This window comes from Equus quagga, chromosome 5 (genome assembly GCF_021613505.1).
Source record: "Equus quagga isolate Etosha38 chromosome 5, UCLA_HA_Equagga_1.0, whole genome shotgun sequence".
Taxonomy (NCBI): domain Eukaryota; kingdom Metazoa; phylum Chordata; class Mammalia; order Perissodactyla; family Equidae; genus Equus; species Equus quagga.
This window is the reverse complement of record NC_060271.1, coordinates 27,311,176-27,337,148: the sequence shown is the minus strand read 5'-3', so window position 1 is coordinate 27,337,148 and position 25,973 is coordinate 27,311,176. Positions and strand designations below refer to the sequence as shown.

The 25,973-nt window shown below is 49.7% G+C and overlaps 1 protein-coding gene across 1 annotated transcript in view; it reads left to right on the top strand.

Annotated features, from left to right (window-relative positions):
* The window catches only part of OPRD1 (opioid receptor delta 1), a 32,966-nt gene extending 9,014 nt beyond the window's left edge, over positions 1-23,952 (top strand). The window contains exons 2-3 of the mRNA XM_046662593.1: positions 20,585-20,934; positions 23,411-23,952. Coding sequence (XP_046518549.1) covers positions 20,585-20,934; positions 23,411-23,952 — 892 coding nt within the window. The remainder of the gene's footprint in view (positions 1-20,584; positions 20,935-23,410) is intronic.
* Positions 23,953-25,973: the final 2,021 nt, after the last annotated feature.

Sequence of the window (25,973 nt, the reverse complement as noted above, 5' to 3'; positions counted from 1 at the left end):
AAAGAGAGGTAAAGCCGGGGCTCTGGCCGTGAAGTGAACTAAAACAGGCCTGAGAGACGGTGGTGGGGCTGCAGTTGTGTCTGGGGAGGTCAGGGAGGAGGAGACAACTAAGCAGAGGTCTGTTCCTGGGTGGAAGTGTTGTAGGCGGAGGGAGCAGTGAGGGCAAAGGTGACGGGAGATGACAGACGGCCTCAGCGCAGGGCCTGGCCCACACAGGAAGTCGTTGGTGATCATGATGCCTTTTGGCTGGTTGCCCAGCGCTTGGGCACCAGCCGCAGGAATTATGCCAAGGGAGACAAACTGCTTCTCCCGGGCAGCCCAGAGGCCCCTGCAGGACAGACGGACATAATCTGTTTCTCTTAATTACAAAAGCTCATCCTCCAGAAGTGCTAGGAAATGCATGTAATGATTTTCCATTCCTCCCTGGGGGAGGGAGCAGAGCCCCACATGTGGCCAGAGGGCTGTCCTGCTGGGAGGAGCAGGTAGCACAAGACGCTCCCTCTACTTGCTCAGGCCTTGTCATCCCAGATGAGAAAGGGTTCAACAGCAAAGCACAGCGGATTGGCTCCGCAGGACTTCACACCAAAAATAGAACCACTGACCTTTCTTGAGTGCTGACAAGGTGGCCAGCTGTGTGCCGAGCACCTCACGTGTATGATCTCGTTTAATTCTCCCAACTCTGTGAGGTTGGTATCACATTTCTCTGCACTTGACAGATGAGGACACTGAGGCTCGGAGATGATAATTCACTTGCCCAAAGCCACAGTTGGTAAATGGCCATTGAACCGAGGCCCCCTTGACTCCCAGAGCCCACGTGTGCCAAGTGTCCATGAAGCAATGTCCGTGAAAAGGTCGAACGCGTGATCCCCCCGGTTTCAACTGTGGAGAAATGACTTCTGTAAGCCAGGGATTGGGAGATTGATTTGTAAAGTTATTAAAATAATAAATTATTAATAAATAAAACAAAAGTGAGGTGCCAGCCCCGTGGCTGAGTGGTTAAGTTCATGCGCTCCGCTTTGGCGGCCCAAATGGTTCGAATCCTGGCTGTGGACATGGCACCGCTTATCAGGCCATGCTGAGGTGGCATCCCACATGCCACAACTAGAAGGATCCACAACTAAAAATACACAACTGTGTACTGGGGGGCTTTGGGGAGAAGGAAAAAAAAGCAGAAGAAAACAAAGGTGAAACTCTGCTGTGTGTCAGGCAGAGGGAGATGTAACAAGTAATACAGCATGGCGGACGGCCTGGAGCTGGGAAGCGTGGCTGTTCAGAACTCCTGACTTTGGGTCGAGCCTCTGTCCACGCTGCACTCCTGGACAAACACTCTTCTCTTTGCGTTACGGTTTCCTTCTGTGGACACAATGGCAATCTGTTGATACCCACTTCCCGGGGTGGGTGTGAGCCAAAAGAGAGAATGTGTGCGAATGCTCTGCACGGGGCCTGCCTTGCCCATTGTCCTCAAAGAGTGTCCCTCGGCAGGGGGACAGGTTAGGCAAACTGTGTGGCATCCACACAGTGGTCACTAGGAATGATAAACTTCTGGGCAATAGTTTTACATGGAATTGTGGGATTGTAGTATTTACTTGGCGATGGTAGGGACTCAAAATAATCAAGAATCTGCCAATTGCAACTGTGGCAAAAATGAGCATGTGCCAGGGCTGACCCAGTGGTTGAATTCACCTGCTTGGCTCCTGCAGCCCGGGTTTCACAGGTTCGAATCCCGAGTGCAGACCTACACACCACTCATCAAGCCATGCTGTGGCAGCGTCCCATATGCAAAGTAGAGGAAGATTGGCAACGGATGTTAGCTCAGAGACAATCTTCCTCACACACACAGGAAAAAGAGCGTGTGCCTTGGTATTATTACACAGCTTCATACAGGAGACCTGACATACAGAATCACTTCATCTCTGCAACACTTCCAGGAGGTAGGAACGAACAATTCAATGAACCTGTTTTACAGATGAAGAAGCTGAGGCTCAGAGATGTAAGACTTTGCCAAGGTTAGTGAGTGTGTGACTGCAGGGCCTGCCCCCTCTCCATTCATCACGCTGCCTCTCGTCACGTTTGAGCCCTGCAACAACCCAACGTGGTGGTTGTCGTTGCCCTTTTCTGGGTGAGGAGACCGTGTGGCTCCCTGGCACCAACCTTAGCCTGGAACACAGGCTTTCGAGTCTGTATCAGTGAGAGTGCTGCCGGAAAAAAGAACCAGTAGGACATATTTCGAGGAATTGGCTCATGCGGTTGTGGGTCTGGCTCAGCGAGTCTGAAATTTCCACGGCAGGCTGGGAACTCTCAGGCGGGAGCTGATGCTCCAGTTCACGTTTCTTCTTCCTCTGGGAGACCTCAGTTCTGCTTTTAAGACTGACCCTCATTGTCAAGGATAGTCTCCTTTACTTAAAGTCAACTGGTTGTGGGTGTTAACCACCTCTACAAAATCCCTTCACAGCGACACCTAGATTACCGTTTGATTAAATGACTGGGTAGAGCCTAGCCAAGCTGACACATGAAACTAACCATCATGGGGTGAGACAGACCCAGGCTTGAGTCCTGGTACTACAATCTATAGGCTGTGTGACCTTAGGCAAGTTTCTCTGCCTCTCTGAGCCTCGGCCCCCTCGCCTGCCAAATGCTGTGCTAGTGCTTACCACAGTCATTTGTTGTGAGAATTCAATGCAGTGATGTAAATCTAGTGCCTGTCACATAGAGAGAGGGGAGACACACCCAAAAATAGCTGGTCATGAAGCAGTGTTTTCTAATCGTAGTGTAATTGCTTGTTCCTGGGTTTGCCTTCTTTTTTGCTTCTTTTTTGTGCTGGTTGCTCCCGGAGGGCAGGAGTGGTGTCCCATTCATCTTCTATCCTTGGCTCAATCCTTGACTCTAAGGAGGCATCACTAAGTATTTCTTAAATGTCTAGTTGGCACTTTGTTGATGAGATTCTCTCTGTGGAGTTGGGGTCTATGATAAAAATCCCCCGACTATGAGACAAGAGGGAGATAAGATGTGCAGGAACCTGAGGCCTCTGTTCCCTTAGAGGAACCCCTTGCCCTTCAGCTTAGTAAACCTTTCCTCCAGGCAGCCTTCTCTGATGCCCCCAGGCCAGTGGATACTCTGTGTTCCCACAGTGTCCTGGGTGTCCCCCATCAGAGCAGGGGCCATACACTTTTTCATCTGATCGCTCATTTCTCTCTCTCCCTGAAAGAGGGGATGTGGGGTGTGGGGAGTGCCCTTTGTTCATAGCTGGAGCTCCAGCCTTGGGTCTGATACTCAGGCGTGTGTCAGGGGGTGTTTATAGGAGGGACGTGTCCTATTTCCAGAGACCCATGGGCTGACACGCCACACTTGAGGAACTCCGCTTTCTTGGGGCCTCTGTTGTGTCTGGCTGCCCCATTCCTGGTCAGCCATCTTTAAGCCAGAAGCAGAGCCAGGGTGATGCAGAAGAGCTTCTCTTCCTTGGCTTCTGTGAGCATATTGCGGTTCTTGAACTGGACTGAACGAGGCATCTGCCCTGTTTATTGCTGAGCACGACCTGGCCAGCCTCCCCACTCGCGTTCAACTCAGGGGCCCTACGGTTCCATGTTCCAGTCCTTCATCTTCTCCTGTGACATGCTCACTGGGCCTCGTTATAATTAACCACTTTCCTTTCTCAGGCTTTGCCAAAACTGAGACAGCTAATTAATTTCTGGCCCCTCACCATTGCTGTTAAATGCTGGGCAGGGACGCTGGTCACAGCCCTTGCTGCCCAGCTGGAAGAGCAACCACCCTTTGTCTGCAAATAGAGGGAGCCCCAGCTGGACCCCGGCTGGCTGGCAGTTGCTTTATTCAAGCTGTTTGTTCCCCACAGTGGGCAGAGCCTTTGTGATCACTGCTATAGCTGTGTCTTGGTTTCCTCATTTGTAAAACAAAGGGATTGAACTTGGCACACAGGGAGAAGAAGACGGGGTAGAGGTTAGGCATGTGGGTTCTGGAGTCAGAGGGACCTACGGTCTGACTCAGGCCCTGACACTCCTAGCTGTGGGACTTTTGGTGAGTTGCTTCACCCGTCTGAACCTCAACATTCCTCACCTGTGAAATGGGGATGATCATGCTCACCTCCAGTGGTGGTTGCACAGGTTCAGTGGAACAGTGAACACACACGTGGCACGTACTTAGCAGGCAGCTGGCACACAGTGAGAGCTCAGTGAATCCTCTCGCCAGCCATCTTTCCTTCCAGTGCTAACATTCTATCTTCCTGATGAAAAAAGTCCTTTTGGTGGGAGAGCTGGGGAGTGGAGCAATTTTAACAGACATTGCTTCTACGGTTTAGGCCATGGCTGGTGAGACTATTCACCCCTCTGTATTCGTTTCCCAGGGCTGCCGTAACAAATGACCATAACCTGGGTGATTTAAGACAACAGAAACAGATCCTTCACAGTGCCGGGGGCGAGAGTCCGCAGTCAAGCAGGGCCGCGCTCCCTCTGGAGGAATCCTTCTTTGCGTGCCTCCTGGCGGTTGCCGGCCATCCTTGGCATACCTGGGGCTTGCAGCTGCATCCCTCCAATTTTTGCCTCTGTTTGCACATGGCTGTGTTCCCTCTGTGTCTGTCTCTGTGTCCCTTCTTATAAGAACACTAGTCATATTGGATTTAGGGCCCACCCGAATCTAGTATGACCTCCTCTTAATGAATTATATCTACAAAGACACTATTTCCAAATAAGATCACATTCTGGGGTTCCAGGTGGACATGAATTTGGGGGTACCTATTCGACCCAACATTCTCCAAGGCTCACATTCCTCCTCTGTATGAGGATGGTGATAGTAGCAATTTCATAGGGTTGTCAGAGAGATTAAGTGAGCTAATCTATGTCAATGTCATGATAGAATTCAATGGACTATGTCAGGCCCACATAAGCACTGAGTCAGTGTGTCTGCCGTGATAGAGATGGTGGTGAAGATGATGACAGTGATGGGGACGGTTCCATCCATGGACCCACAGTACATTGGTTAATCACTGGACACAGGGACCTAGAACGTAGGCATCTACTAAGAGCCCAGGAATTCTGAAGCCTTGGACAAGAGCGCCCGTTCCCCTTTGACCTCAGCCACCTTGAACCCTCCGCTGAAGCTTAGCTCCTGGGAGGGCGGCTTGGAGAAGTAGAAAGAACTTGGTCTCCCAGAAGTCCGGAGAATTGATATTCTGTGTAACCTCGTGCAACTGCCTTTCCCTCTCCAGGCCTTAGTTTCCCCATCTACAAAGTGGGAGAGGAGGTTTGAACTCGGTGTTACAGATCAGAGCCTCTCCCAGTGCTGAAGTTGCACCCCAAAGGTGGCAGGTTACCCAGGGCCAGCAAGGGAGTCAGGAGCCTGGGACTCCCAGGGCAGCTCACCAGGTGTCCTTCTGGGCCCGTTTTCCTCATCTGGACAAGAAAAGAAGCTGCTATGATATGAGTGTGTCAGGCAGTGTGCTGGGGACTTTATAGGTGTGAACTCGATATTCACCACACCTTCAAGAGGTAGGAACATTATACCAGTTCGCAGAGGAGCAAGCTGAGGCTCAGAGAAGTTAGAACTCACTCAGGGCCATACAGGTAGTTAGAGGCCGAGCCGGGGCTTACATCTAGGTGTGCCTGGAGCCAAAGCGCGTGGTTCTCCCTGGGCTGCACTTTCACTGTATCGGTTTGCTAGGGCTGGTAACCCATCGCCACAAACCTGAGGGCTTAGAACAACAGCAATTTATTCTTTCACAGGTCTGGAGGCCGGAAGTCCAAAAAGTGTCTGCAGGGCTGCACTCCCTCTGAAGGCTCTTGGGGGGAATCCTTCCTTGCCTCTTCCAGCTTCTGGAATTCCAGCCATGCCTTGGCTTGTGGCTGCATCGCTCCAATCTCTGCTTCCATCTTCACACAGCCTTCTCCTCTTCTCCCTGTGTGTCTCTGACAAGGACACTTGTCATTGGAGTTAGGGTCCACCCAGATAACCCCAGATGGTCTCATCTGGAGATCCTTAGCTTAATTACATCCATAAATCCCTTTTTGCCAAATAAGGCCATATTCACAGGTACTGGGGGTTGAGAAGTGGACTTGTCTTTTTAGGGGCCGCCATTCAACCCACTGCAGTTGTTAAAGCCTTGGTGACAGCACCTGCTGAGTCCCTGGCCCACGATGTGGAGGTGCACGGAGCAGGGAATTTCTGGAGAGGTTTAGAAGTAGAAGGAGATGAACAAAGTTGTGAGCTGGGGAGCCCAATCTGGGGGGCTTGTGTGACAGGGAGGTGGCTTAAGCTGATGTCCCACCAGCAGTGATGCCACCGAAGTAAGAAATACGTGAGAACTACATCTGGGTGTGGGTGGATGCAGCCACCGCAGGCCAGAAACCTGGAAACTTGCCCACGGAGGCCAGCCCTTCCTGTAGTGGCATATGTCCTCATTAATGGATTCGAGGTTATAGATCCCATAGAAGATGGATTTGGCCTTGCTTACTTGTCTGGAGAGATGGCAGAAGGCCAGGCCTGAGGACCACGTGTGTGCCTGCGACGTGATTTACCTGTGTCATCTGGGGCCCTCCATTAACCTAAGAGGGTGGTATCATCTTGTCTCAGATAATCACATTCATGAATGCATGAGGACAGACTGAGATGGGTGCTCCAAGGAATGGCCACGTGGTGCTATGAAGGCAGCTGAGCAACCAGCCATAACAGCTAACACATGCTGAGCACTTTCTTGTATTAATGCAGGTCTCACCACAGCTGGATGAGGGGTGTACTGTTAATATCTGCACTTTCCAACACATAGAAGGAAAAAGGGTTAGGTTTGGATTCTGTGATTCCGTGAGCAGAACCAGGAAAAAAGTGCCTAGTGAGAAGGAGGCAGTCTTTAGCTAAAAAAAAAAAAAAAACATTTCCTTACTCTGTGCGTTGTCGCAACAGCGGGATGGATTGTGCCCGCAGGTGGTGACTTCCCTGTCTCTGGACATACTCAAGCAGAGACTGCAAAGCCATTTGTCTGGAGTGCCATAGAGGGAATGCCCTCACCGTGAAGCTTCCTTCTAGCTCTGAGATTCTAGGAATTTCTCCTAAGGTGACCATCAGGTAGCTGTGTGCACAAAGATGTTTATCACAGCATTATTTATAATAACAAAAAGCAGAAACAACCTCCATGTCTTTCAATAGGGGATTTACTAAGGCGCTTTAGTATCCTGGAGACTGGATCCAGCCTACAGTCTGTTCTTGTGTGGTCCTTGAGCTAAAAATAGTTTTTATACTTTTAAAGGGTGGAAAAAAACCCCGAGAATATATGACAGAGACCTTCTGAGACCTAGGAGGCCTGAAATATTTACTCTCTGGCTCTTTACAGAAAGTTTGTTGCGCTTTGGACTAGAATAACAATCAGTCACCAAAAATTATATTAATTGTGTCTATGGATATAGAATGATGGTCACAGCATATTTTTGAGAGAAAGAAACAGGTTATATAAGTTTTAGAGCAAGATCTCATTTCTGTATATAAAACAGGGTACGTGCATTTGCATGTCATCTAAAATGAAGGTCTGTAACATTAATGGTGGCTTTTAAACTTTATTAAATGATTTGTATTGTTTGAACATTTTATAGTGAGCAGCTGTCATTTTTGAGATCTCAAAAAGCATTTGGGAATAAAATTAATTCTAAATACTCCAGCAATCCACACTGTTTGGGACCAAATGAGTTTTTTTTTTTTTTTAAAGATTTTATTTTTTCCTTTTTCTCCCCAAAGCTCCCCGGTACATAGTTGTATATTCTTCGTTGTGGGTCCTTCTAGTTGTGGCATGTGGGACACTGCCTCAGCGTGGTTTGATGAGCAGTGCCATGTCCGTGCCCAGGATTCGAACCAACGAAACACTGGGCCGCCTGCAGCGGAGCGCGCGGACTTAACCACTTGGCCACGGGGCCAGCCCCTGAGTTTTCTTTTTTAATGAGGTACAAATGACACACAGTTGTATATTAGTTTCAAGTGTACAACAGTGGTTCAACATTTGTGTACATTGTGAAATGGTCACTACAATAAGTCTGTCACCTGACAAAGTTAATACAGTATTATTGACTGCATTCCCCGCGCTGTACTTTATATCCCCATGACATTTATTTTGTGATTGGAAGTTTGTACCTCTGAATCCCCTTCAACCATTTGCCTCTCCCCTAACCGCCCCTCCCCTCTGGCAGTCACCGATCTGTTCTCTGTATCTCTGAGTCTGGGTTTTGTTTAGTTTTTGTTATTTGTTTTGCTTTTTAGATTCTACACATAGGTGAAATCACGCGACATTTGTCTTTCTCTGTCTGACCTGTTTCACTTAGCATGATACCCCTCCATGTTGTATATATATATACACCACATCTTATTTCTTAATCCATTCATCCATCGATGGCCACTTAGGTTGTTTCCGTATCTTGGCCCTTGTAAATAGTGCTGCGATGAACATGGGGATACAGGCAGCTTTTCGAGTTAGTGTTTTCATTTCCTTTGGATATGTTCCCAGAAGAGGAATTGATGGATCAAATGGTAGCTCTATTTATAACTTTTTGAGGAAGCTTCCTACTGTTTTCCACAGTGGCTGCACCAATTTACATTCCCACCAACAGCGCACGAGGGTTCCCTTTTCTCCACATCCTCACCACTTTCCACTTGTTATCTCTTGTCTTTTTGATAATAGCCGTTCTGACAGTGTGAGGTGGTATCTCATTGTGGTTTTGATTTGCATTTCCCTGATGATTAGTGATGCTGAGTATCTTTCATGTGCCATCTGTATATCTTCTTAGGAAAAATGTCTGTTCAAGTCCTGTGCCCGTGTTTTAATTGGATTGCTTGTTTTGCTATTAAGTTGCAAGACCAAATGAGTTTTGATCTAGGCTGAAGCCATTTTGTTTGATTTGGCTCCTGAGGTGCCACAAGACCCATCAGTCTGAGGCTTGGTGCTCTTTCCTTGTTGCTGTGGTTTTTGTTTGCAGGTCTCTTGCCCTGCTTGGATCTCCAGGGGCTGTTGTGCGTAAGTGGGGAAAAGAACCTGCTCAGTTTAGTTAAAAACAAATTAACTACTTTGGATAAATAATCTGACAACATTTCCCTTTACCACGCAGAGTGAGTCCCTTCAGATTCAGGGCAAACAGGGTCAAGCCCAAGTGTCCTTCAGGGGACCTGGGTTGGTCCGGGTTGAGGATAGAAGGGAGGAGGAGAGGAAGGAAGAGAGGAGAGAGGGAGGGAGGCAGGAGGAGTCCCATCTGAGCTCTTTGCTTTGTGGCTGGTAACTTCCAAGGACCAGGGCACTTGACTCTGTCCCACAGGGAGTCCTCCTGTGAACGCTGTGTCCCCTCTGTAGGGCATGAAGGGACAAGGTTCCTGACTGAAGGATGTCCCAGTCTAGCGTGGAAGATAGACACGTCAACCTTCATGCATTCGCCAAATGTTTTCAGCACCTGCTTTGTGCTAGGCGCTGCTGTAGGTTCTAGTCACATAGTGGTGACCAAGACGAACGCCATGCCTTCGGGGAGTTTGTATTTTAATCCTCAAAGAGAATATGTGAGGGGTGCACGGAGTACTTTGGGTCCACGGGAGAGAAGCTGAAACCGAAGTCAAGAGGAGGGCATCTCCGCTCAGCCTCTTTCTGACTCTGCAACCTTGGGAAGTTGCTTTGCTGCTCTCTATACGTTGGGAGTAATAAATCTATCCATCTTCTAGAGGTGTTGGGAGGATTAAATGATGTAAAATGCTTTCCCAGTGCCTGGCACATAGTCACTGTGCAACAAATGTTTATTATCTATTAAAAAACAAACCAAACACCTGTGTAAGGGATATTTAGTCAAGCCTGAGCTAGACCTGGCACATAGGTGTTGTCCATTTACTGGTACCGCCCCCTTGTGACCACAGGTGTATGTTTTGTTCTGAACCCACCTCTCCCCCTTCCTTTCTCTTCTGGGCTCCATCCTTGTGCCTGGACATTGTTCTCGTGTTTATAAGTCTGCTCTCCCCGACCCCACCTGGACTGTGAGCAGATGGTCTCCAAACCGCCGGACCATAGCAGGATGAGAAATGTCAGAAACAGATGAATGCCTTGGAGCCAGCCGCCTCTGGACTGGTCGACTCCATTTGGGCCTGGCCTCCAGACTGGGCCCCTCCACACGGCCCGTGTTTGATAAGCTAGTGCAAGTGGCAAGGAGGCTGGGGGACAGTGAACAGCGAAGGCCAGACCTGAGTGGTTATGAGGGTGGACTCTGGGAACTGGATCTAAGTTTGAATCCTGTCACTGTCACTTCCTGGCTGCATGTCTTTGGGTGAGCCATCTAAAAATGGGGACCTTCTACAGATGGTATTAGCACTCAGGGTTACAGCGAGGATGAAATGAAATCACGCATTTGCTGCTTTGGGCATAGTGCCTGGCCCATGAAAGAAAAGACACTCAGACAATTTGCTTAAAGAAAACGAACAACCCACGCAAAGCTGTCAGGCCAGTCCCATCGAGGCCATGTTCAAAGGAGGGAACGGTTTAGCCTTCTTCTGGGGGCCGGGCATTAGGATGTCAGCCCGTGTACCAGCTGCCCTGGGTTCGCCTGGGGGAGAAAATTCTTACCAGGAGCTTCCTTGTCAGCCGGGAAGCCCAGCTCTCCAGAGGCCCAGGAGTGTGTGTGGATTTAACGTGGCCTTGGCCATGCTTCAGTCACAGAGCACGCCCCAACGCCATCAGATTGGAAGAAAATTAATAGAGGTGCTGGTGCCCTTCCCCGCCAGTGGGGCTTGTTTGACAGACGATGGAATGGGTTTAGGGCTCTGAAAGGAATGTGCTCAGCCGCTCGGTGCTTCGTGATAAAGGAAGCTCACGGGGGACTGAGAAGGATGGTTGGGAGCAAATTCGCCGACAGCTGCGTAATTCAAGATGAGCCAATGGGGATTTTGACTTAGAAATAAATCAAAGGGTTTCTCAAGGCATCTCAGAGTCAACAGAGGTTCAGCCAGAGCTTACTGTCCTCCCCTCCAGGGTGGGGTCCAGTGGTGAGGACTGAACCCTCTGAGAAAAAAGCCGAAAAATATCAGGAGAAAAAGTCCCCAAAGGGCTGCCGGTTCTTGTCTATGTGCTGGCCAGCAAGCTAGACGCTTTCGTATGTGTTGGCTCCTAAAGAAGCGTGATTATTCTGAAATTACCAATGAGGAAACAGTTTCAGAGAGGTGAAGTAATTTATCCAAGATCACACAGCTAAGTCTGTTGAGGAGCCAAGATCTGACTGGCTCTCAAGGATTCCCTCATGGCACTCACTAGCTTAGAAAATAGACACAGAGACAGCACTTGATTATCTACAACTTCTTTTTTTAGTGTGGTAAAATACACATAATGGGGTCAGCCCTGTGGCTGAGTGGTTAAGTTCGTGCGCTCTGCTTTGGCGGGCCAGGGTTCGGATCCTGGGTGCAGACATGGCACCGCTCATCAGGCCATGCTGAGGCAGTGTCCCACATGCCACAACTAGAAGGACCCACAACTAAAATATACCACTATGTACTGGGGGGATTTGGGGAGAAAAAAGCAGGGAAAAAAAAAAAGAAGACTGGCAACAGTTGTTAGCTCAGGTGACAATCTTTTTTAAAAAAAAAGTAAAAAAAAAAATACACGTAACATAAAATTGATCATTTTAAGCATTTTAAGTGCACAGTTCACTGACATTAAGCACATTCACATTCTTGTGCAACTATCACCACCATCTGTCTCCAGAACTTCATTCATCTTCCCAAACTGAAACTCTGTACCCATTAAATAATAGCTTGCCACCCCTTTCGCCTTTCCCCAGCCCCTGGAAGCCACCAGTCTACTTTCTGTCTCTATGAATCTGACTCCTCTAAGTACCTCATACGAGTGGAATCATAGAGGTTTTTGTCCTTTTGTGACTGGCTTATTTCACTTGGCACAATGTCCTCAAGGTTCATTCATGTTGTAGCAGGTGTCAGAATTTCCTTCCTTTTTAAGGCTGCATAGTATTCCATGGTATGTTGATCCCATATTTTGTTTCTCCCTTCATTCATCGATGGACACTTGCGTTGCTTTTACCTTTTGGCTATTGTGGATAGTGTGGCTGTGAATATCGGTGTACAGATATTTCTTTAAGACCCTGATTTTAATTCTCTTGGGTATATACCCAGAAGTGGAATTGTTGGATCATATGGCAATTCTATTTTCAATTTTTTGAGGCGTTGCCATGCTATTTTCCACAGCAGCTGCACCATTTTACATTCCCACCAATAACGTCCAAGGGTTCCAGTTTCTCCACATCCTCGTCCACACCTGTTATTTTCTGGTTTTTTGATAGTAGCCATTCTAATAGAGGCAAAGTGGTATCTCCTTGTGTTTTTGATTTGCATTTCCCTAACGATTAATGATGTTGAGCATCTTTTCACATGCTTATTGGCCATTTGTATATCTTTAGAGAAATATCTATTCAAGTCTTTTCCCCCTTTTTTAATCTGGTTGCTTGCTTTTTTTATTGTTGAATTCCAGGAGTTCTTTATATATTCTGGATATTAACCCCTTATCAGATATATGACTTGCAAATATTTTCTCCCATTCTGTCGGTGGCCTTTTCACTCTGTCAATAGTGTCCTTTGATGCACAAAAATTTTCAATTTTGATGTAGTCCTGTTTATCTATTTTTTCTTTTGTTGCCTGTGCTTTTGGTATCATATCCAAGAAATCGTTGCCAAATCCAGTGTCATGAAGGCTTCCCCTTATGTTTTCTTCTAGGAGTTTTATATTTTTAGCTCTTACATTTAGATCTTTCATCCATTTTGAGTTAATTTTTTTTACATGGTGTAAGGTAAGGGTCTAATGTCATATCTACAACTTTTTGAAATAGAAAAAAAAGAAGAATAGAGACCAACGGTAGGGTTTTGAAGGGTGGGGAAATAAACTATTTATCTTATCTTTCTAGAAAGTTCAGTCTCTTGCCCACTGTTGCTCTCCCCTCCATCTAACCCCCACACCACAGTCCGAATGATCTTTCAAGAAACACACATAAAGGAAACCACATCACTCCCTGCTTAAACTCTCTGGGGACTTCCCATTGTGCTCAGAATAAGATCCAAACTTCTTGCTTTGGCTCAAAGGCTCTGTGTGATTTGACCCCTGCTCACTTCTGCTGCATCTCCTGTTGCTTCCTCTCTGGCTCACTGCCCTTTAGTCACACCTGATTTCTGACCATTCCTATAGCTTGTCAAGCTCTTTCCTGCCCCAGGGTCTTTGCACATGCTATTCTGAAACAACCTACCCCCTTATCTTCACATAGCTGACTCCTTCTCATTCTTCCCAACCTGGTAGAAATGTCACCTTGTCTTAGTCAATCGAACTGCCATAACAAAATAGCCTAGACTGGGTGGCTTAAACAGTGGAAATTTATTTTCTCACAGCTCTGGGGCCTAAAAATCCAAGATCAAGGTTCATAGTTGGTTTCTGGTGAGAGCTCTCTTCCTGGCTTGTAAATGGCTGCCTTCTTGCTGTGTCCTCACATGGCAAGGAGAGAGAGAGAGAAAGATTGAAAGAGAGAGAGTGAGAGAGAGCGTGCATGCACATGAGCTCTCAGGTGTTTCTTCTTATAAGGGCGCTAATCCCATCAAGAGGGTCCCACCCTCATGACCTCATCTACACCTGTCTCCCAAAGGCCCCATCTCCAAACATTCACATTGGGGGTTAGAGCTTCAACAGGAATTTGAGGGGGATACAATCCAGTTCATGGCACATCTCAGAGAAGCCATCGTTGACCCCCCAGTCTGAGCCAAGGTCCTTCCACAAACCCTCCCACACTCCCCCTGGGTAGTGTCCATCACTATACCCTGTTCCTACCCTTCATGGTAGAGTGGTAATAGTGAGTATCTATACCTTAATTCGTGCAGCAATGTGTTCGATGTCTGCTCCCTCCCTGAGACCAGAAATTTCAAGAAGCTACAATGTCTTCACTCCTGTATCCCTTGCTCAGTGCTTGGCACGTACCAGGTGCTCAGTTAATACCTGTTGGATGAGTGAACAAACCTCAGCTTATAATAAATCCCATTCCTTGACTTTTTCACTAACTGTGAGAGGCGGGGCAGGGAGGAGGGTAACAAGCACTGAGGGACAGTATGACACAGTCATTACTGCATGTTGGCACTAGACAGCCTGAGTTACACACCGGCCCTGCCACTTACCTGCCACGTGACCTTGGGCAGGTGAGTTCACCTCTTGTGCCTCAGTTTATGTTCCCTAAGCGATATCAGCACATATTTGGATGATGAAAAGCAGTTGGAAGAGGAGTAACAGGCCGAGCAGGGGTGAGGTGTGGGACTGAAAATGGGGCCATGGGATTGGTTATCCCCTGAGGACCCCCACTCTTGTACCTGCACAACCCGGTGAGCACCCCTCCACACTGCAGGAGGTCAAGGATTTTTCCCTAGGGGAGTTAACCTGGAGGAACTCTGAACTCAAGCCCTGCAGATACAGAAAAGGTCAGAGTGAGATACCAAATGGAAAACGGGGGCATCCCCAGACCCTGTCTCCAGCTCTGCTGCTAGAATCCTGGCAGCCAGAAGTGTGCTCCCTAGGCAGGACGGGGGAGGATCCTTCTCTGAAAGAGAGACGAGACCCGGAGAAGAGACCTACAGACAGTGATCTTTAGATGTCCCCTAGCGTAAAAGCTAGGTCTTCGCTCGGTCCCCCTATAGTGAAGCCTGCTGGGTGACAGGGCCCCTGCACTGACACACACACACACACACACACACGCACACACACACACAACTGCCAATTGGTTATTTGGTGCTTCACTCAAAGATTAACCTTTAGTCATGTATCACCAGATATTTGAAAGATGTCTCCAGGACAAAAGAGGGAGGACAAAGCAGACAAGTAAACAGAAATGTTTGAAGTAAACAGACAATGCAAAGAGCAGAAGGAAATACAAAACAAAAATTATTAGTATCCTCAGAGAGATAAGACAAAATATTGTGTCCATGAAATAAGATGTTATAACTGCTATATAAAAAAGGAATAATAAAGGGCCGGCCAGTGGCTGAGTGGTTAAGTTTGTGCACTCTGCTTTGGTGGCCTGGGGTTCGCTGGTTACTATCCTGGGTGTGGATCTATGTGCTGCTCATTGAGCCATGCTGTGGTGGCATCCCACATAGAAGAACTAGAATGACTTACAATTAGGATATACAACTATGTGCTGGGGCTTTGGAGAGGAAAAAAATAATGAAGAGGAAGATTGGCAACAGATGTAGGCTCAGGGCCAATCCTCCTCACCAAAAAAAAAGAGAGAGAGAGAGAGAATAATAAGACAAAAAGAAACAATACTGGGAAAATAAAACATGAGAGCCAAAATAAAATTAAAAGTCAATACAGGGGGCTGGCCCTGTGGCCGAGTGGTTAAGTTCGCGCACTCTGCTTCAACAGCCCAGGGTTTTGCCAGTTCGAATCCTGGGTGTGGACATGGCACTGCTCATCAAGCCATGCTGAGGCGGCATCCCACGTACCACAACTAGAAGGACCCGCAACTAAGAATATACAACTATGTACCGGAGGGCTTTGGGGAGAAAAAGGAAAAAATAAAATCTTAAAAAAAAAAAATAAACCAAAAAGTCAATACGAAGGTTGAGGGATAATAAAAAGGGAATTTCCCAGAAGATGTACCAAAAAGACAAAGAGGTGGAAAATAGAAAAGATAAGAAAATTAGAGAGGCCAGCCTGGTGGCTTAGTGGTTAAGTTTGCGCACTCTGCTTCGGCAGCCCAGGGTATGCTAGTTTGGATCCTGTGCCCGAACCTATGTACCGTATCAAGCCATGCAGTGGAGGCATCTCACATATAAAGTAGAGGAAGATGGGCACGGATGTTAGCTCAGGGCCAATCTTCCTCAGCAAAAAGAGGAGGATTGGTGGTGGATGTTAGCTCAGGGCTAATCTTCCTCAAAAAAAGAAAAGAAAAGAAAAGAAAATTAGAGGATCAATCCAGGAGGCCCAATATCTGACTAACAGATTTTTCAAGGATTCAAGAGAAAGCAGAGAGAAGTAAATTATCAAAGAAATGAAGATATTTCATACTGAAGGACATAAATCTTCAGAATGAGAGGGCCCAATACAAATGAAAAAGAGCCACCCAAAGGCATATCATCACAAAATGTCATAAAACCAGGGATAAAGAGAAGCTCCTAAAAGTTTTGGAGGTGGGGAGGACAGATTACATACAAGTCACCAGGAATCAGAAGGGTTCCAGGTACCTTAGTGGCAACACTGGAAGCTAGAAGATGAGGGGGCCGTGCTCTCAAAATTCTGATGGAAATTTATTTCCAACCTATTATTCTGTCTACAGTCAAAGAAATCAGAAGTGAGGATAGAACAAATACATTTTTAAGACATGCAAAGGTGTTAAAATTTTACTTCCTATGTGTTCTTTGTTAGGAAATGACTAGAGAATGTTCCCCACTAAGATGAGGGCATAAACCAAGATGGAAAAGACTTCCAAACCGGGACACGTGTTCTCTAATACAGGAGGACAGGTGTGCTGCTGGTGTAGAAAGCGACCAGCCCCAGATTGAAAGGGGAGGAGGAAGGCTTCAGGAGGTGGATCACTAGGAAGACAGGAGGGACTGACAGATTATGTGACCATATAGACGAGGCATTTCAAAGGTCTGCTGGAATGTTTGAGGAGATTTAGCAATATATACACAGAACTAAGCAAATGAAAAAGAGAGGCAATTATTAACTCCAGGAAAAACAAAAATCTGTACTGGAAAACAAATGTAATTATAATAGACCATTTGGCTCCGCAGTGGACAATGTCTACAAAGCCATAAGAATGCAAACCCTATAAAAAAAAAAGAATGTAAACCCTGAATATTAATTTAGCTAAAAATTTAAAAGTTGTGATAAAACTGTGTTGAAAGGATGGAGAGAGGAGGTGGAGTTGGGTAGCGTAGGAGAGTTAATCCTCCTCTACCATCTTAGGGAGTTGTGGAGGACATTACTGGTGCCCACTAACATGTGGTTCTCCCCGCTTCTGGGCACACAGAAGACTACTTCTTCGCCCCTTGCAGTTGAGTGGGGCCATATGACTAGTTCTGGCCAGTCCATGTCAGGTGGAAGTGCTGTGTTGCAGCTAGAATGGAGCTTAGATGACCCTGCCGCTGTCTCCTCTCCCTCTGTGGAGATCAAGGAGGCCTTAGGGTAAGATGGCAGAGCCACCAGATTGAAACAGGCTGGAATTGCCACATGGAATATAACGGTCCTGGAGACACTGAAGGGACTCTGCAAAGATGAGACATATACTTTTATTGTCTTAAGCCACGGAGATGTTGGGATTATTTGTTACTGCTGCATAGCCTGGCTTAACCCAATACAAACTTTGACACATACTGTCTAAAATTGATAAATCAAGAAAATAGCCATTTAAGCACATTATTTAGAATTATGGAGATAATCACTGGAAGAATAACTAAAAACATTAAAAGTGGTTGCCTCTGGGGAGCAGGACAGAGGAGCAAGGAAGGGTGGGGCAACAGGAGGACTGTTTTCATTATAGTACTATAGGATTTTTTTTAGACTATATAATTGAATTAAATTGGCAGAAATAAAATTTTATAAAAAACTATATACATCTATGTGATCTGGAGGGATGCCCGCAAACCATTACACTGGCTGTCTCTTAGGAGGGAGCGCGTGCTAGACCGAGCGTCTGGGGCGCTATAAATGTGGCTGGATGTGACGGGAAGGTACTTTGAGAAGGAGTCTGCCCAGACGGAATGCCAGTCTGAGGAGTGTGGCTTTCGTCCACATGGCGGTGGTGAGCCGTGGAAGAGCTGTAGGCAGGAGAGTGTCCTGAGCAAGTCTGTCTTTTGTAATGAGTGCCCTGACTTCTGTGGATGATGAACTCTGGGGGAGGGAGCCTGCTGCAGTAGTCCCCAGGAGGGCTGACAAGGCCTGGACCAAGACATCCATGTGACAAATGCCTATCGAGAGCCTGCTATTGGCCAGGCACCATTCGCAGGCCTGACGACACAGCAGAGAACAAAATGGACAAAGCCTTCAGGGAGCTTACACGGGCTCAAGAGGCAGACGGAAAGAAGAGAAGATAAATATGTCAGGCAGTGGTTTACGCTATAAAGAAAAGTGGAGCAATATAAGGAGATAGAGAGTGATAGTGGGGAAAGGGATGGTTGTGGTGGCCTCTGAAGAATGACATTTGAATCGAGTCCTGTATTAAGTGAAGGAGCAACCCATGCAAAATTTGGGGTTCCAGGCAGAGGGAACAGCACCCCAGGGTTTGATGTGTCTGAGGAACAGCAAAGAGGCGGAGGGGGTGGGGGTAGGGCACATCCGTCAAGGGGAATGTTCTGGGAGCTGAGGCCGAGCGGTGGTTGGGGCCAGTTTGTGGAACGTGGAGAGAACTTTGGGGAGCCACAGGGGGGCTGAGGGCAGGAGAGCGGCATGATGTGTCCGAGGAGGCCCATAGGACGGGGCCTGGCAGCCGGTTAGCTGTGCAGGGGAGGCCTGTTCAGAGAGGAGCTCCTAGGGCTCTGCCTGGCAGAGTCAGCCCTGTGCCTCTCAGGCCTGCCTGGACCAGCTACAGCAGCTTCATCACCTACTTCCCAGCATCCCAGCCCCCCTGGGAATGGAAGGATCCTTCACAAATCAAAATAGCAGGCAAAGAACAGCCTCTAATTGTTCTGCGTAAAAGCAGCGAAATTAGGCAAGTCAGCTGTGGGGTTGAGCCCGCCTCCCACACAGCTGTGATCCCGCACCCGCTCCAGGCAGACTTCCGAGACTTGCCGTTCTGCTGTCTCCCAGCGAAACTTTTTACTTCCCCCGTTCCAGGGCAAATGACAGCTATTTCGGGAGGGAGTGGGACAGATGCTGGCCCTGGAGGACAATGAATGAGTCAATTTTCTTTTTAAACCAAAAAAATCAGTCACTCCATGAAGGAACAGCCACAGCTGATAGGAATTCGTTCAGTCATTCAGAACACATTGAGCGCGCTCCGTGTGCCCCCATCAGCTCTCACGGGACCCCTGCAGCATCCTGGGGGCCCAGGGCTGCACATGGTATCAGGGGGATTCTAGAGGAGTAGAGGCACGCAGTGTGGTTCCACCCGTGGGGTAGAGTGAAGAGAGAGCACTGGTTTGGGAGTCCTGAGGTCTAAGTTCTTGCTTGGCTGTGCCACCATCACAATGTGGCCTTGGGTGAGTCATGCCACCTCCCTGGGCTTCAGTTTCCCTGTCTCTCCCCACTATGGGCTTTAGGCTGCATAGTGTTTCTCGACCTTTAGAGTCCATCAGAATCACTTCAGGGAGGGGGTGCTTGTTAAAGATGAAGATTGCCAGGTCTGATTTCCAAAGATTAAGATTTAGCAGGTCTGGGGTGGGGCCCAAGAATCTGCGTTTCTCACATGTGCTTCCAGTAATTCTGAAGGGAGTCCTTGGACCACACTTTAATGAAATCACTTCTCCTCAATCTCTCAGGCCTCTTCCTGCTCTGAAATTTGAGGAGTTGCCCATGCATCCCTTCTCTGGGTTTCTCAGATCATTCCAAGGGCATGAAAGCAGGCCTTACCCCTGGGTACCTGTGTGTTTCTGCGGTGATCACACAGCACTGGGACAGTCCATCTCAGTGTATGCGGCCTCCTCCAGTGGTGCCTGGTGCCCAGCCTAGGCCCTGGCACAGAAGGGGCCATGACTGTAAATGTTGGCCATTCAGGGGCCAGCTGCAGTGCACGCAGCCATCTGGCAGCATAGAGCATGGAGGGATGTTGGGGAGTTTTGGGGACAGGGCTTGGCTGCAGACCTCTGGCTTGGACACCTCGGCTCATGCCCTGGGTCAGATGTGTGACACGGTCACCTGCTTCCCTTCCCCACTGCTGGGTGAGTCCAGCTGCATGGAGGTAAGATGGTCTGGATGGGACCACAGGAAGGACTTGGAGCTCTGGTCTGCCACAGAGGACACCCCAAGATGTCTAAGGCCCCAGGTAGCCTGGTAGGCAGAGTGCCTTCCTCAGAGCTGGCCAATCATATTCTCAAAAGACTAGGCCAGTGGTAGAGGCCAGAGGGTCAGGTCACTCTGGTCTAGCCCCCAGCTTCATTCTGTATATATGAAGAATAGTAACAGGTTTCACATCCGAGCACTTACTGTGCTGTGGGCTCAGCGCTAAGTGATGTATCATCTCATTACATTTCAGAACAACCCTATGAGGTTGGTAAATGCATCACCCATCTCTTTGCAGTCACAGACATTGAGGCTTAGGAAGTTCAAAGTACTAGCCCAGAGTCCCTCAGCTAATAAATGGTAGAGGCAGGAGTAGAATCCAGAGCTATTTCCCTCTGGATTCCAGTTTTATGTTTATCCATATCGCTTAGCACCCCTCAGAAGATAAGCTTCTGCTCAAGTCACACACAGCCAGAGAAATCCTTTTCATCCATTAGAGTGGAAAGGAGTGATGCTGAATCAGATCATTCTGGGTTCTAGTTCCTCCTCTGCCCCTGACTTTTGGGCAAGTCTGTACCTTGGGCAAGTCGCTTCACCTCCCTGAGTCTCACGGGAAACTGAAATCTGTGAAATGGAACAGTTATACATGCACTTTCTTTTAAGGTACACTAAGATGAAGACAGCCACCAACATCTACATCTTCAACCTGGCCTTGGCAGACGCATTGGCCACCAGCACGCTGCCCTTCCAGAGCGCCAAGTACCTGATGGAAACCTGGCCCTTCGGGGAACTGCTCTGCAAGGTTGTGCTCTCCATTGACTACTACAATATGTTCACCAGCATCTTCACACTCACTATGATGAGTGTCGACCGCTATATTGCTGTCTGCCACCCTGTCAAGGCCCTGGACTTCCGCACACCCGCCAAGGCCAAGCTGATCAACATCTGCATCTGGGTCCTGGCCTCAGGTGTTGGTGTACCCATCATGGTCATGGCTGTGACCCGCCCCCGGGGTGAGTGAGTGAGGGAGCTGTGGTGCAGGCTACTGACCACAGGAGGCAGCACACGGGCCTCTGTGGGTTTGCAGGCCACTTACCAGGGTGAGTGTCAGTGGTTCATCAGTGGAGGTGTGGATTGCTGATCAATGACAGGTGTGGATGGCTGGCCAGTGGCAGTGTGGATAGTCAACCAATGGGTATGGGAATGGTTGGCCAATGAGGAATGGGAATGGTTGACTGTTGTGAGGATGAATGACTGGTCAGTGGTCACATAGGTTGCTGGCCAAAGGAAACTTATGAATAGGCTTATGGATAGCTGATTTATATGCCTGTGGCAGCTGGCCAGAAGTGTGTAGATGACTAACCTATAGGGAGATGGATGGATGGCCAATGGAGTGAGGGTGTCCCTGGACCAGTGAGCAGTGGAGGCCACAAGATCTGCAGTCCCACCCCAATTTGAAAACCATTGCCTCAGATGACCAAAGCAAGGCCTAGAGAATGGCTTTCAGAGAATGACAAACAGGTGCATTTCCCCAGAGTAAAATGGTAATTAGCACAGTAACTACCTGTACCAGTCTGGGCAGCTGCTGTAACGATCTCCAGAGCTCAGTGGCTTAACCCAGTAGAAGTTTATTTCTCACTCACATCCCAGTCCAGTATGAGTAAGAGGAGGAGGGGCTCCATTCCACACAGTCATTCAGGGACCCAGGTTCCAGATGTTGGTTTGGGAATCCTCCCCTGCAGGCATCTGGCCAGCAGATGAAGGTGGAGAGGGAGTGGTGAGAAAGCACCACCACTTTCAAATGTCATGGCCCATCTCTTCCTAGTGAGAGCTGCTCACGTGCCCCAACTTGATGTAAGGAAGTGGGAAAAGTGGTTTAGCAGGGCGCCAAAGACACTGGTCACTGGCCTTGTGAGCCACACACTCAGGACAAGGCCTGGCTCATTGCCAAGGCCCAATAAAAAGGAGCAATTAGAACGTTTCAGCCTGTGAGATAGACAAGACAAGGACTCCTACGTCCATTTGACCGTAAGGCAACTGAGAATCGGACAGGTCAGTGGTTTACTTAGAGTCACACAGCCAGACATTTGGTGGACTTTGGCCTAGAACCCAAAGCTCCTGCTCCTATTTTTCTTGCTCTTTTTGGCCGCTGGGATGAAGATGTGCAGATTGTCGCTGCTGCGGTGGGAGAGGGGAACAGGCGTGGTGGGAGGTCTCTTGGCTGCCCTTGACTCTAACAAGGGTGGAGCCCCCAGTGTGTTTATACGCCCTCTCAGTGATTGGGCTTGGCTCAGCAGCTGGGCCCCGCTCCTCACTGTCAGCCTTCAGTTTACGGTCCATTGACTGCAGTCCTTCTGGGGGCCGGGCCAGATGGGCCTCCTCACTCCACACACTCACACACAGACACACACAAACACACCCAGTGTGTGCCATCAGCACGTGGTTCTGTATACCACTTGCTGTGTGAACTTGGACAAGAGCTGTTCCCCTGGGCCTGTTCTGCCATCTGTACAATGAAGTCTTTGGACTCAGTCGTCCCTGAGGGGTCCTGCCAGCCCAAGGTCCTGTGGATCCACTCTGTCTGTGGCTCCTCTGCCCTCTTCTCACAACTCTCAGGCTCCTCTGTATGGCTCCTCAAATTCCAGAATTCCAAGATATCTGGGGAGTCCCCTGGGCTAGCTTCAGCCCTGTGCCTGAATCCCACAACATCCCCAAAAGTGCTCATCCAGCCCAAGCCCACGCTCCAGGAACAGGGCGCTCATTGAATCCTGGGGGGCCCTCTTATCTCTGGACGAGTCTGGCAGTCAGAAAGTTCTTGACATTAAGCTGAGGTCTGCCTCCCTGGCCCTGGTCGTGACCTCTGGACTCCCACGTGTGCCTGCCCCCCTGCCCTGTGAGTGCACCAAGAGCTTGAACCCCTCGGTGCTAAATGCTTTGCATGCCTTGGCCTATTTAATCCCCACAAGGGCCCTGTGAGGTTCAGGTACTGCTGTCAGTCCCACCTTATGTTAGCTCTTGTAGAGGTTGAATAATTTGCCCAAGGCCGCAGCACGCAGTTAGTAGGGCCTGAGTCCTGCTCTTAGTCAGGCCCTCTGCATCAGTCTTAGCAGTAGTGTCCTCACTAGAACTACTTTGGAAATGTGTGGAGTGTTGACTTATCATAATGACCCACATTTGGTGGGCTTGGGCTAAATTCTGTCATTACAGCTGCCCATGGACATAGAGGCTTATAAAGGACTGGGGAGGAATATGGAAAGGAGACCCACTGGATTAGAGCCAATCCTGCTGGGATCTTGAAGGATGAGTAAGAGTTCACCAAGTGCAGAAGTGACGGAGGACATTCCAGGTAGAAGAATCGCCTTGAGCAAAGGCCAGGAGGAGGCAGTGTGACTTGACCAAGCCGAAAAGGGTGGGCGAGCAGGCAGGTAGGGTCCCTTAGGCCCACAAGCCCCTCACCCCCTGTCTGTCTTTCCCTGTTTTCCCGACCAGACGGGGCAGTGGTGTGCATGCTCCAGTTCCCCAGCCCCAGCTGGTACTGGGACACGGTGACCAAGATCTGCGTGTTTCTCTTCGCCTTCGTTGTGCCCATCCTCATCATCACCGTGTGCTACGGCCTCATGCTGCTGCGCCTGCGCAGCGTGCGCCTGCTGTCGGGCTCCAAGGAGAAGGACCGCAGCCTGCGGCGCATCACGCGCATGGTGCTGGTGGTGGTGGGCGCCTTCGTGGTATGCTGGGCGCCCATCCACATCTTCGTCATCGTCTGGACGCTGGTGGACATCGACCGCCGCGACCCGCTCGTGGTGGCCGCGCTGCACCTGTGCATCGCGCTCGGCTACGCCAACAGCAGCCTCAACCCAGTGCTCTACGCCTTCCTCGACGAAAACTTCAAGCGCTGCTTCCGCCAGCTCTGCCGCACGCCCTGCGGCCGCCCCGAGCCCGGCAGCTTCGGCCGCGCCCGCGAAGCCACGGCCCGCGAGCGGGTCACCGCCTGCACCCCGTCCGACGGGCCCGGTGGTGGCGCCGCCGCCTGACCAGGCTGGGCCGGCCCGCCGCGCGCCCCTCCGGAGTGACCTGGCCGTCACACTGGGGGCCACAGCGCGGAAAGGGGCAGAAGAGGCCTCTTTTGGAGAAGGGGGCCAGCTTGAGACCAGGCAGGGGCCAAGAGATGGGGTCCCTGCAGTGGGGTGGACCTCTGGTCTGGGGCGGGGCAGAGGGCAGGACGGTGGGGCAGGGCCTCTGGGCTGAGGGCGTGGTCGGGGGCTCTGGGTTGGGTTGGAGGGTGGTGGGAAGCTAGGGACTCCAGGGGAGTGGGACCTGTGGCTCCAGAACTGGGCCGCCGAACAGGGCCTCTGCAATGGGATGGGCCTCAACCTTGGGACAACCTTGAGTTCTAACCCAGAGCAGGCTTGCAGGAGTGGGGATCTAGCCTGAGACCTGAAGATCCAGGACCCAGGACCCAGGAAGGGCAGTGGTGGGGATGGTCACTTGAGAATTGAGCTGCAAGATTGGTCTCTGTGTAGTGGGGAGGGGCCTCTTGTTGGGCAGGACAGAAGGGCAGGACAGTGAAGTGTGGCTACAGCTCAAGATAGGGCCTGGGTGCAGCGGACGGAGGCCTCAACTTTGGGATAGAGTCCCAGCCCCGAGTTCCAGCAAGAGACTGGCCTCCCCAAGGTCCAGGTCCAACTTGACATCTTTATAAATAGAGAGAGAGAGTGAGAGAGAGAAACAATATACCTTTTCTCTCCTTGACAGTCATTTCCTTGGAATGGGCAGGGGTACCTCAGCATCCAAGTAATTTCTCCAGCACTGCATCCCAGTGGGGTTTGGGACAGGACAGTGGAGCAGGGCCAGTGGCTCCAGGATAGGATAGTGGGACAAAGCCTCAGTTGGGCTAGGATCCCCAGCCCTGAGTTCTAACAGGACTTGGAAAGAGTGAGGAGGTCCCTTGGCTCCAAAACTGGAGCTGGAAGTCGGCCTCTGTACCAGGGGTGGGGGTGAGGGGCCGAGGAGGAGGGGGCTTCTGCTCTGAGGTTAGGTCCTCCAGCTAGAGGGTAGACCGTTTAGGGGTCCTCAGCGCCCTGCTTTCTCTGGCCCAGGTGCTGGAGGATGAGGACCACTCTGGTTAGAGTCTGTGGATGGTGAGTGCACCTGGACTGGTGGGGGCGTCTGAAGACCCGTATGGACTTTTCCTCCTCTCAGCCTCTGGCTCTTGGGCCCCTGAGAAGAATCTCCAAGAAATCCTCTCTCCCTTCTCCCAACAGCTGGCTGCCCCCAGGGAGTCCAGTGTTTCTGGTGAACTGGAACTGCCTGCCCAGAGCCTTGACTTTGAAGGAACTGGCGGGAAGAAGGCATTTATGACTGTGATGCTAGTGTCAGTGTGTGCTCCCCTCTCCCCTTACCCCAGGGACCCCCAGGTCCCTCAGCTGCTCTAGCTGCCCCTTTCAAGCTGCTGAGGGCAGGGTCCACCCGGAGCTGGGCATAGAAGTTTTTCTCTTCATTCGTTTGGCATTTTATTCAGGTTTTCCCCGGTCTTTGCTTCCCCCTATATCAGGGCCTGTCCTTGTTCCCTGTGCCTCCTCCATGCTTCATCTCCTCTCCCCCCACCTTCCCCCCAACCCCCCCAGACACTGCCTGGGGCCCGCACCCCTGAATCCCTGTTGAAGCAGTGTGCTGACATCCTTGTAAAAACAAATTTAATTTTCTTCCCTTTTTGGGACAGATGGAAAGAAATTGACGTCTTTGTCTCAAACAAAAAAAAAGAAACAATATACCTCTTCTCCCTTTGACAGTCATTTTTTGGGAACAAAAGCCTTTCCCGTCTGAGAGGCTGTCACTCCAGCATGGGGGGGGCGGGGCTTAGGCACCAAGATGGGCTTTGGGCACACTGGGGGTAGGCATGCCCTTAGGGGGCAAAGCACAGCCCCCTTCTCAGGTTGAGGTCCCCTGAAGCCCCAGACTTGGGAATTTCCTTCCTCTAGGAAAGGCTCCACGGGCACCCTGGAAGATGTGGGGCAGTGCCCAGCACTGAGCCATCCTGCCAGGCTACCTAGGC